The 12,257-nt window shown below is 37.9% G+C and overlaps 1 protein-coding gene across 1 annotated transcript; it reads right to left on the minus strand.

The window, feature by feature from the left end:
* Positions 1–432: 432 nt before the first annotated feature.
* On the minus strand, positions 433–3,771 carry LOC104452347 (putative wall-associated receptor kinase-like 16). Its single transcript, XM_039316196.1, has 3 exons — positions 2,842–3,771; positions 2,246–2,416; positions 433–1,667 (listed from the first exon to the last, which is right to left on the minus strand). Exons 1-3 carry the CDS (start codon positions 3,749–3,751, stop codon positions 463–465), a joined length of 2,286 nt encoding a protein of 761 aa, XP_039172130.1. The 5' UTR covers positions 3,752–3,771; the 3' UTR covers positions 433–462.
* Positions 3,772–12,257: the final 8,486 nt, after the last annotated feature.

Below are 12,257 nucleotides of genomic sequence, written 5' to 3' on the forward strand. Positions count from 1 at the left end.
AATGCTCCCAGTGGTTTTATGCATCTTATGAATCATGTTTTTAAAGCTTTCATTGGCTAGTTTGTCGTCGTGTACTTCGATGACATCGTGATCTATAGCATAGCAAGATGCAAGTGGAGCCTTAGGAATATCTGCGACAAATTCTCCGAATGCTACAGGATCAACGATTGTATGCCAACCTGAAGAAGTGTCGCTTTTGCACAAGTAGCCTGATTTTCTTAGGCTATGGTGCTAGAGTAGATCTTAGGCCAATTCCTAGCTTCGCTGAATGAGATTAAAGCTCGAGAATGTCTTTAGCATTTCCATTATTCAAATATCGTCCGAATGTTATATTACACAAATATAAAGGCCAATTACTCTATTTGGACGTAGCATCTGAACTTTGAGCACATAGAACAAGCGACTAAACAGACAAAAAAAAAAAAACGAATAATAGTACTAGGGCCAACATGCCATGAAGTCTCATCTTCCACTTTCAAGTTCGAACGGCACTTGGTTACTTGTGCTATAATCATTACCTGATGCAGTGCTTTTGAGGACGCCGTCACATTTTCTTGATCTCTCACTAAGCAGATGCTCAGCTTCTTCAAGGTCACAGCTCTGATTCACCCATGGATGCCTGTACATCACCCTCATCAGTCCCTCCAATTCCGTTGCCACTTCCTTCATGGTCGGCCGATCTTCGCCTTTCACCCTTAGGCATCGGTTTGCCAGCACTGCGACTTTCTTAATCTCTTCAGGGTTCCCCTCGTTCAGCACCCTCAGGTCAATGATTTCGAGCAGCCTCTCGCCCTTTATTGCAGAAGCAAAATACATGGACAAGTTCCTCTCGTTCTCGGCCCGCTCGAAGGACAAGGCCCTCAGTCCAGTAAGCAGCTCAGCCAACACAACCCCAAAACTATAGACATCACTCTTCTCAGTCAACTGACTCGAGTGGAAGTACTCAGGGTCCAAGTACCCCAGCGTGCCTTGCACCAGCGTGGTCAGCTGCATCCGGTTGAGGGGAACTAGCCTGGAGGCTCCGAAATCGGAGACCTTCGCGGTGTAGTTTTCGTCCAACAATATGTTTGTGCTCTTTATGTCTCTGTGCAAAATCTGAGTGGATGCATCATAGTGCAAGTACGAGAGCGCACCTGCGGTCTCCCCAGCTATGCGCAGACGAGCCCTCCAGGATAATGTGGACTCATGGCCGCACTTGTGTATGTGGTCAGAAAGGGTGCCATTGGTCACGAATTCGTAGACCAACAACGGGACCTCTGTCTCGAAGCAACACCCAATTAGCTTAACCACGTTACGGTGATTGATTTGGGAGAGGATGATCAGCTCATTAACAAAATCTTCGACCTGACTTCGGTCCAAAATCTTGGCCTTCTTGATGGCAACAACCGTGTTGTTTGGTAAGACTCCTCGATATACTGTTCCTTGGCCTCCCTGGCCTAGGATTCGGCTTTCATGGTAGTGGTCTGTGGCCTTCTTGAGCTCTTCATCAGTGAATATTCTCACTGATTCAACGGAGCCTTCGTGCTCAGAAAGAAGTCTCTGCAGCATGAGGCGGCCCCCATTTTCTAGGAAGAACTTCCTTCTCTGTCTGCTGATTTTTCTTTGTCTAAGCCCCCAATATAACCAGGAAACACCCAAAAGAATCAGCAGGAAGCTTATGCTTACACCTAGGAAAAGACATTACATGAGGGGTCAAACAAATTAGTTGTCCATCGCCCTACATAAGGTTCACACACCCAAGAAATGAAAAGGAAAAAGAGATATTTTTGTTATAGGAATATGCTTATCTTCCTTTTACATTACTCAAAACAATCTTGTGTTAATTAACTTCTTTGTCCTATTTTCTTTTTTATCTCCATGAACTTGAAGCTTTTTCGTTTAGACAAACCTTGACAACAGCGAATTAAACCTAAATATATAATTATGCTGTGAGTATCTTATGATAATAGGAATGATTCAATTTATCAAGTGGATAAAAAGTTTTAAATTCTTTTTCTGCAACAAAAGAACAAGTGGTTGATTTTATAAATATCAAATTGAATAGGAGATGACAATACATACATTTATAAATATATAAAATATCGATTTTATTCACAAAGAAAGATTTACATCAGACAAATTTGATGACGAACAGCAGAAGATGGAACAATGGCATGAGAACAACATTTAAGAAATGTGAATAATTTATAAGATAAAACAAGTTTTCATGATGTAAAAGACACAACCATGTGTACAACTTACTAACCGAGTATGACATCAGTTGAGCGAAACCTCTTTTCATGGATGATAAGAGTACAACCCTTTCCATCATTTCTTCCGTCTCCTTCATATCCCACTGGACATGAACACTTGTACGTTCCCCGCAAGTTCGTACATATTTCACTACAGGGTTGTGAAGTCACACATTCGTTGATATCTGTAGGAATATATGCCACATATAAGAAGCACATCCGACACCATTTCAGCTGGAAGAAACTAAATAGAACTTCATGATTTGGCAATACTTTCAATTTTGAGAGGGCATATTGCTAAGCGCTTCATAGGTTGTATTAAATTTCAAACAATGAAAATTCGCATATATGAAATATATATAATACCATTCTACAGCTTATTTGGAAGAGTACATATTTTACTTGATTACTACGAAAATTGTTTAGATCATGTATCATACGTCATGTCAAAATTTAGTCACTCTGACTCTGAGAATTACATTCAGTAAGATTTTTATGCTATTGGATGCATTTAACATGCTCACCCTTATTGAAATAATGGCCCCCGATTCTATACATGAACGCTTGTTCGAATGTGAGGAAGGTCTGATGAAAAGACTAGAAAAGGTACCTTGACAACCATTTTGGAGATAGGGGTTCCCTCGAAAACCCTCCAAGCAGTGGCACTGGTACCCATTTCCATTGTCAGCATCTGTACAATTGGAGTTCTCTTGGCACAAGTAGGTCGTTCTATTCTTCTTTGCATCATCGCATGTTTGATCTGGAATTAACCAATCAAGAACTAAAGGGACCATATCGTAGGGTGGCTTGTATAGATCGTCGGTAGAGAAGCTAAAGAAGCCGTCTTCGGCAACGAAAGCGTACCCGCACGGATTGAATCCCCAGATGCCACTATGATTGTTGTAGCTAGTGACAGTGATGTTGTATCGGTAAGCGTCTCGAGGGATGCTAGTCTCACAGCAACCGATGCCCGAGCACGACCCATTAATCACGTCCGAGATGCTGTCGCATGAGGACAAGCATCCTGTAGCATACTTGCTTCCTTGTCGACCTCTAAAAATCGCGTACGTGTCGCATCCCACGGCAATAAATTTGTTCTTGGCGTTAGACATGGGGAATTTAGAAAGAGTGAGCCAAGGATGATTATTCCGTGAGCGGCTGCCGGACGGCGTATAACAATCTTCGGCCACCCAAGTCATTATACTCATCTCGTGATTCTCGAGAGATATATTGACTATGCTGAGATTAGTGCTTTTCTCAGACATATAAGGAGTGGGAGGATCGGTCGAGTTGTCGCAAAAGATGAGAAAAGAATTTGATTCTTCTTTGAAATAGCAGTCATTGCTGATGTGATTCATCCCGAATGGATACGAGAAGGTGAGGTTGCCACATCTACTTGTGCATGCAGACTTTGTTGTTTGAGCTACATCGGCCGTAACTATTGAAAATAGAGCCGCCAATGTGCACAACAACAGTACAACTCTCAAGGGAAGTCTTTGGAGCAACATGGATTCACCCATATTCCTCCTGAAATGAGATGAGGTTTTGCAACAAGATGATGAGCTTCATAGCTTGATGACAACCTTTATATGATGATGCAGCTTGTAGAAAGCTAAATGGTATATGCATCATTCATAGGCCCCACCATATTGATTCTCTTCGCGGTGATTACATCATTAAAGTCAATTCTGGTTCTTCAACATTCTATCATTTTCGCTCTTTAGGACCAGCTAACAAAGAAACTCGTTGGCAGTGCGGTGGTGACAGAAGGTGATGTTACAGTGGGTGACACGACGAGGACCGGCAATTATATCTCTTGTTGAGAATATACTTGGGAAAAGGATAAGTTAGAGAGAGAGAATTTGCAAGAAAATATTGGTATTTTACCTTTCGTTGAGATAAAAATTGAAAAAAAAAAAGATTAATTAGATAAAGCAAGATACCGTGTATTTGGGTCATTTCGGATTTGGATTTGAAAATCGAAACAACACCAACCAACCCAAATATAGAAGAATAATTAGAACGAAAGCTAATGAACTTGCCAAATGATATTGTAGTTGCGAGTAAGAAGTCCAAGCTCGTGGACTGAAGCCAAATTGAACAATTCATCGATGGAGTTAAACTGTCCGCTTGTACCCAAATTTGTGGCAGTTTGCTCCCCAAATCGAGGGAAATTGGTTCGCTTTACCCCAAACACACCATGATCTAATCAAATAATACCTGTCCGCTTTCACTTGCCTAGCCAATAGAATAGAAAACGACGAACAAATCTACCATTTTAGACTGCATGAACGGAACAAATTTCAAGGTGTAAATCTTCATACATATTGGGTGAGAGGAGCAAAATAACACTTTTAACTTTTCTGAGGGTGTAGATTGGCATTTCCCTTCTCGCTTTTGTTGAACTCAGTTGGCGGTTAGATTTTAAATTTCTATTTCAGGGAGGAGTAATTAATAATTATGCAATGTATAAGAAATGAGGCAAACAGTGTTTGCCAAACACCACATATCCAATCATACTATTAGATATGTTATTCCTATATTTAGTTATCTCCTCGAGACGAGATTTTAGGTGAATACTTAAATATTAATTTGTATTGTTTACTAACGTATTGTTTACTAACCTAGACATACTTTGCTGTAGCAGTTAATAAAACTAAATAGATCCTTTGATTTTTTTTTCCTCACTGAGTAGCCATACCTGATTTTGACCAAGTAAACCTAGGAAAAATTAAAGTAGAAATTTCCATCACTATTGCTCTTGATTTAGACTCTCCAAAGAAAAGCAACTTTCTTCGCTCTCTTAGCTAAACGAAGGATGCATTCAGTCCCATTCCTTGTCCAAAGCATCAGATGCAATTGACCACCACTCTCTCTCGCTCTCTAAAGAAGTCTTGACAAGACCGTCGCGATTCACATTGCGATGTCGCAATCGATCGTAGGAATTTGCGAACTGACTTGCAGATAATAAAAATCGTGTATAGATAGATATTTTTTTCTTTTCAATCTCATGCCCATGAGATGAATCAGTTTCGATGGGTGGTACTCATAAACTATTGCGTGCACATCTCTTAAGGGTGATCAGTTCTCAATCCAGTCCGATTCCACCTAGGAACCGGATACCGGACCACACCAACCGGTCCGGTCCGATTCCATAAAACATATCACTTAGCAAAAAAAAAAAGTTTTAAAAATTTAAAAAGAAAATAAAAGAGTTATTATTATTTTTAGGATTTATTGTTATTTTTAAGAAATTAAAAATATATATATTTCTTGAAAAAAAGTGTTAATCCGGTCCGGTCCAGTTTGGTTCCCCGAAATCGGGAACTGGACAGACAATCACCAATGGAACCAAGAACATGACCAATCCATTCGAGAACCAAACCAAACTAACCGGTCCGATCCAGTCCGATAGTTCTTGGTTCGGGCAGTCCAACATGCTCACCCCTAACATCTTTAATGTATGAACACCTCAAATATTTGTACAACTATTGACATCATATTTAGATCTTTATGTGCAAACTGAATTTTCGATTTACCCTATGTACAATTAAAAAGAATAGGTACATCAATGGAAAGTTCTAAAGATTAATTAGATAAAATAAGAAACTGTTGATTGGGTTAGTTCAAATTTGGATTTGAAAATCGAAACAGCACCAAACAACCCAAATATAAAAGAAGAATTAGATCCAATTCGGCGGTGTTTAGATCTGATCATCGCTCAGTAAAAGGATTTCGGGAGTCTGAAATTAATTTTGAGAATTTTCTCAGACTCGCCTGTAAAGTTTCAAGTAATGCCAAGTCAATGCGGTCAATTTTCTTGGCAATTTCTCATGTACGACAATATGTCTTATCAGGGTGCTTTCATTATCCTGCCAAGACTTGAAAAGTCAAGCAAGGATGAAGCGTATGCAGTGGGAGATTACAACCCTAAAATTCGTTAAAGAAGTCATTGCCCTCAAGGAAACCTTAAGACGTTTTATAGTAAAAAACTAGCAAGAAAAATTTCTAAATCTATTATATTTATACAAATTTAGTCATAAAATTTTGAATAATTAAAACTCAAATCTTTTGAAAATTTATCAATTTAATTTTGCTGATTAAATTTGACCGAAAATATAAAGTTTTTATAATTTTTGGGAAAAGGCTAAGTCAAGGCAGTCAGTTTCCTTGGCAATTTCTCATGTACGACAATATGTCTTATCAGGGTGCTTTCATTATCCTGCCAAGACTTGAAAAGTCAAGCAAGGATGAAGCGTATGCAGTGGGAGATTACAACCCTAAAATTCGTTAAAGAAGTCATTGCCCTCAAGGAAACCTTAAGACGCTTTATAGTAAAAAACTAGCAAGAAAAATTCTAAATCTATTATATTTATACAAATTTAGTCATAAAATTTTGAATAATTAAAACTCAAACCTTTTGAAAATTTATCAATTTAATTTTGCTGATTAAATTTGACTGAAAATATAAAGTTTTTATAATTTTCGGGAAAAGGCTAAGTCAAGGCAGTCAGTTTCCTTGGCAATTTCTCATGTACGACAATATGTCTCGTCTGGAGCTATAACTTTGGCTGCATCATTGATGGAGAGTATAAATGAGACAGGGTGCTTATTCCGCGAGGCTTGAAAAGTCAAGGAAGTACTCAGCGTATGCAATAGGAGATCATAACTAGAAGTGATTAGTTCCCGAAAAGTTCAGTTCCCACCCCAAAATCGAGAACAGGACCAAAAGGATCGATTCCTCATTTCTAAAACTAGGAACCAAATAAATGCCCCTGAAACTAGATCAACCAATTTGGTTTAGTTCTCAAGTGGGTCATGAGACCGGTGGCATGTTCAGATTATTTATTTATTTATTTGTCATTAATGTTCAAGAAAAAATTGAAGATGTTCTTGATAACCAAGACGTATCTACAATTAGTGAATCACATGTAACATTGTAGGTTTCACATAATTTTTTTCCAATTTATGGCAAAACTTGGTTAGAATGAGCAACTTGCTATTGTGTTTTGATTTGTTCTTGTTATCTTACTCATATGCAGGAGTGAAATGGGAGTTATGCGGCTGATGTGTGTCCGCGTGCATGAGTGAAGTTTCAAATGTGAGATAGATTATGGTTTTTTTTTTTTTTTACAAATTATAAGGAAATAAAAAAAATTAAAAATTTGGTCCAACCTAGGTGGGTGGTTTCATATCTAGAACTGGGAACCGAACTGAAATTCACCGTTTCAATTTTATAGAATTGAGAACTAGACCAGTGCCCCGGGAACTGCCTAAAACTAGCCGATCTGGTTCCGTCCAAGTGATTCCTTTTGCTTACCCCTAATCACAACTCTAAAATAGAAGAATGCCAAAGAAGAAAAATCGCTAAGAGCAGACTGCTTTGAGCTGGTGATTGGTGATGGGGTTTATACTCCTAGGTGTGAAATTTATGTTGCATTCTGGAAAAACATAACTCGTATTTTTAGAGTGATTAATCAACTAGTTTCAAAGAGGTAAAAAATAAACATTTGCCATTGTCGTGCTAAGAAAAATAAGATTTTAAGATAAGATTTCATTATATACTTTTACTTTAAGACAAGATACGTCGAACATAGGTTTGTTTTTATTTATTTTATTTTTTATCTTGGTTGCTGGCCTACAATTTCTAATTAAAAATATGGACTGTGATGATACGTATTTGTGGAGAATTATCATTCCACGGAATTTATTTTTCCTTACATCTGGTATCCGTGTTGTAAATCTTTTGTTGCATTTCCATAATTTTGAGGAAAACACCATCTTGCAACCATCGTGGTAACAAAAAAAACGCAATCAATTATTACCAAAAGTCATTTTGAAGAAAACAGGCTAATTGAACTAGGAGCAAAATTTGCCCCAGTGGCCACCTTTCCAACACGGAAGGAGGAGGTGAGGGGTTCAAATCCCCACCTTCTCAGGGGGGATGGGGTGGGGACGAGTAAGTTTCAGGAGTGGGTTTCGACTCCGCGCCTGCAAGAGGCGGGGCAAAAGTCTGAGGTGGGTGTAGAGAAGGCGTAGAGTAGAGAAAGACAAAAAAAAAAAAAAAAAAAAAAAACTAGGAGCAAAACAGTGTCTCATATTGGACCTTAGTGTAAATGTGACTTACAACAGGAAACGTACCAATTTTTTTTTTTTAAATCTATTACATTGATACCAATTCAATCCTAAACCTTTTAATTATATCAATTTAATCCTCAAAATTTTCATATTGATACTAATTTAAACCATTCGACCAATTTTAGCCGGAAATTACTGATGTGAATGTCGACCGTCCTACGTGGCGCGGCTAGACCGATGTGGACATTTTTAATAATATTTTATTTTATTTTTGAATTTTTGAATTTTTAAAATATTTTTCTTTTTCTTTTTCTTTTTCCATCTCCCTATTCTTTGCTTTTGTTTTCTTTTTGACCATGGCCATGGCTAGCCACTGGCCACAACCATGCCTAGCGAGGGCTAGCCTCAGCCGAGTCACCCTTGTCGACTGCAAGTGATAGTCGGCCTTGCCAAGCTGCCCCTAGGCAAGGGTGAGCGTAGGGCAAGCACCGGTTCTCCATAGCGTAAATCAAAATATTACACTGCACAATAAAGATTTAAATATGATGTTGATATTTGTACAAATATTTAAGGAGTTCATACGTTAGAGATGTGCATGCAATAGTTTATTTGCTCTTTTAGCTTGCATTCAGTCCCATTCCTTGTCCAAAGCATCAGATGCAACTGACATTTACTCTCTATGGCTCTTCACTAAGAAGCCTTGACAAGCCTGTCGTGATTCACGTTGTGGCGTCGCAATCATTCGTAGGAATTTCCAAACTACTTGCAAATAATAAAAGTCATGAATAGATATAGATATTTTTTTCTTTTCAATCTCAGAATTAGTTTCGATGGGTGGTGCTCATAAACTATTGCATGCACATCTCTAACGTATGAACTCCTTAAATATTTGTACAAATATCAACATCATATTTAAATCTTTATTGTGCAGTGTAATATTTTGATTTACGCTATGTATAATTAAAAAAAAAAAAAAGGTACATCCATGATAAGTAATTAAGATTAATTAGATACAGCAAGAAATTGTTGATTCAAGTCAGTTTGAATTTGAAAATCAAAATAGCACCGAACAACCCAAATATAGAAGACGAATGAGAACGAAAATTGCATTGTTTAGATATGATTTGCTAAGTAAAAGGACTTCAAGAGTCCGAAATTGATTTTGAGAATTTTCTTAGATTTGCCTATAACGTTTTAGTTAAATTCTAAGTCAATGCGGTCAATTTTTTTGACAATTTATCAAGTATGAGAATATGTCTCATCAGGGTGCTTTGATTATACTTGAAAAGTCAAGCAAGTATGAAGTGTATGCAGTGGGAGATGACAACCCTAAAATTCGCTAAAGAACTCATTGCCCTCAAGGAAACCTTAAGAGGTTTTAAAATAGAAAATTACCAAGAAAAAATTCTAAACCTATTATATTTGTACAAATTCAGTCATAAAATCTTCAATTGGGCTAATTAAAACTCAAACCTTTTGAAAATTTACCAATTTAATTTTTCTGATCAAATTTGACTAGAAATCGTTGTAGTATATAATTTTTTGGAAAAGGCCAAGTCAAGGCGACCAGTTTCCTTGGCAATTTTCTAATGTGCGACTATGTCTCGTCCTAAGTTATGGCCCACCAACTTTGGATGCATCATTGATAGAGAGTATAAATGAGACAGGATGCTTATTCCGCCAAGACTTGAAAAATCAAGCAAGTACTAAGCCTGTGCAATGGGAGATCACAACTAGAAGTGATAAGTTCCTAGATGATTCGGTCCCGCCCTAAAATAGAGAACTGGACCAAAGGATCAATTCTTTGTTTCTAAAATCATGAACCAGACCAGTGCCCTTGAAACTAGACTGACCAATTTGGTTAAGTTCCCTGGTGGATCATGGAATAGGTGGCATGTTCTAATTTTTATTTATTTATTTATCTGTCATTAATGTTCAAGACAAATTGAAGATGTTCCCGATAACCAAGATGTTTTTACAATCAGTGAATTACGTGTAACAATATAGGTTTCACATAATTTTTTTTGCAATTTGTGGCAAAATTTGGTTAGAATGAGCAACTACTATTATGTTTTGATTTGTTCTTGTCATCTTACTCACATGCGTGAATGAAATGAGAGTCATGCAACTCATGCCTGTCTGCATGCATGAGTGAAGTCTGAAATGTGAGATAGATTAGGATTTTTATACAAATTATGAGGAAATTAAAAAAATTTAAAAACATTGGTCCGACCCAAGTGGGCGATTCCACACCTGGAACTGAGAATCGGACTGAAATTCAATGGTTTCAATTTTGTAGAATTGAGACCCAGATCGATACCCCAAGAACCGCCCAAAACTGGCCTATTTGGTCCCATCAAGTGGTTCCTTTTTCTTACCCCTAGTCACAACTCTAAAATGGAAGAATGTCGAAGAAGAAAAATCAGTAAAAGCTGGCCTATTTGGTCCCATCAAGTGGTTGCTTTGAGCTGGCGATTGGGGGTGGGGTTTATATTCCTAGGTGTGAAATTTCCGTTGCATTATGGAAAGGAAAAACGCATATTTTCAGAGTGATTAATCAACTAATTACAAAGAGGTAAAAACTAAACATTTGCCATTGTCATGCTACGAAAAGTAAGATTTTTAGATAAGATTTCATTATATAGACTGAGAGCCAAAGCTTCATGCTGACTTGCCAAGCAGCCAATTCCGTCTTTTACATTAAGACAAGATACATCGAAGGTAGTTTTTTTTTTACCTTGATTGTTGGCCTAGGATTTCTAATAAGAAATATGGACTATGGTGATGCGTATTTGTCGAGAATTATCATTCCAAGGAATTTACTTTTCCTTCCATCTGTTATCCGTGTTGTAAATATTTTGTTGCATTTCCATAATTTTGAGGAAAACACCATCTTGCTACCATTGTGGTAACCCAAAAAAAAAAAAGAAAAAAAGAAAAGAAACGCAATCATTGCATGTCAAAAGTCATTTTGAAGAAACTAGGCTAATCGAATAAGGAGCAAAACAGTGTCTCATATATGGACCTCGGTGTAAATGTGACTTATAACGGAAAAAATACCAAAAAGTTCTAAATATATTGTATTAATATCAATTCAGTTATAAACTTTTAATTGGATCAATTTAATCCTAAACATTTTCACATTGATATTAATTTAATCCATCTTGCCAATTTAAGCCAGAAATTGCCAACATAATGCTAGCCGTCTACATAGCACAACCGGCGCGACGTGAACATTTTTAATAATTTTTTTATATTTTTTGAATTTTAAGAATTTCTAAAATCTTTTTTTCTTTTATTTTTTCCATCTCCTTCTTCTTTGTTTTTTTTTTCTTTTTGTCGATGGTGTTGACGCCTTAATTTTATTTAGGTTTATTTTATTTTATTAATTAAGTTTTAGTTTCTTTATTTATGTATTTTGCCTCTTTTCGAATAAATAGATAAAAATAGTAAAAACAAGAAAAAACAAAAATTGCAGCCCATCGGGGCTCTTCCTTTCTCTCCCCCGCATGGGCCCTTACGGCCCGACCTCCCTCTCCTCTTCACCCCTCGACCCGGCCCCTTTCTCTCTTCTTCTTCTTCCTCCCATCTCCTTCGCCACTGCAACTCATGCGTGCGAGGGAGGCCAACGCGCGAAGGACGGCCTACGGCCGAGGAGAGTAGGCCGACGTAGGCCGAAGGCCGACGTTGGCCGGAGAGGATAAGATCTCGGGCGCCATTAATGCTGAGCGAGCTTTGCTGGAAAGCTCGATGGGACAACGGTTCAGCCGAGCGGAATCGGTGGGCAAACCGGAGGCCGGCGGCCGAGCCCTCCGTCGATCAGATTTCCTTCGCCTATAAATAGGTGGCTGCAAGCATCGTCGAAGGGCGTGGCGAGCTCGAAGATCTTTCATTGAGAGACATCAAGAAAGATCGAAGGGCAAGTGCAGGGGATAACTCAAGTCGCGA

Source organism: Eucalyptus grandis, chromosome 6 (assembly GCF_016545825.1).
Source record: "Eucalyptus grandis isolate ANBG69807.140 chromosome 6, ASM1654582v1, whole genome shotgun sequence".
In the NCBI taxonomy this organism is placed as follows: domain Eukaryota; kingdom Viridiplantae; phylum Streptophyta; class Magnoliopsida; order Myrtales; family Myrtaceae; genus Eucalyptus; species Eucalyptus grandis.

Excerpts from the sequence above, each read along its gene's own strand:
- LOC104452347 (XM_039316196.1), bottom strand. The coding sequence starts at position 3,751 with ATGGGTGAATCCATGTTGCTCCAAAGACTTCCCTTGAGAGTTGTACTG. Across the intron at positions 2,417-2,841 it reads TCTCCAAAATGGTTGTCAAG|ATATCAACGAATGTGTGACT; the intron begins GTACCTTTTCTA and ends ATATTCCTACAG. Across the intron at positions 1,668-2,245 it reads CTCAACTGATGTCATACTCG|GTGTAAGCATAAGCTTCCTG; the intron begins GTTAGTAAGTTG and ends GTCTTTTCCTAG.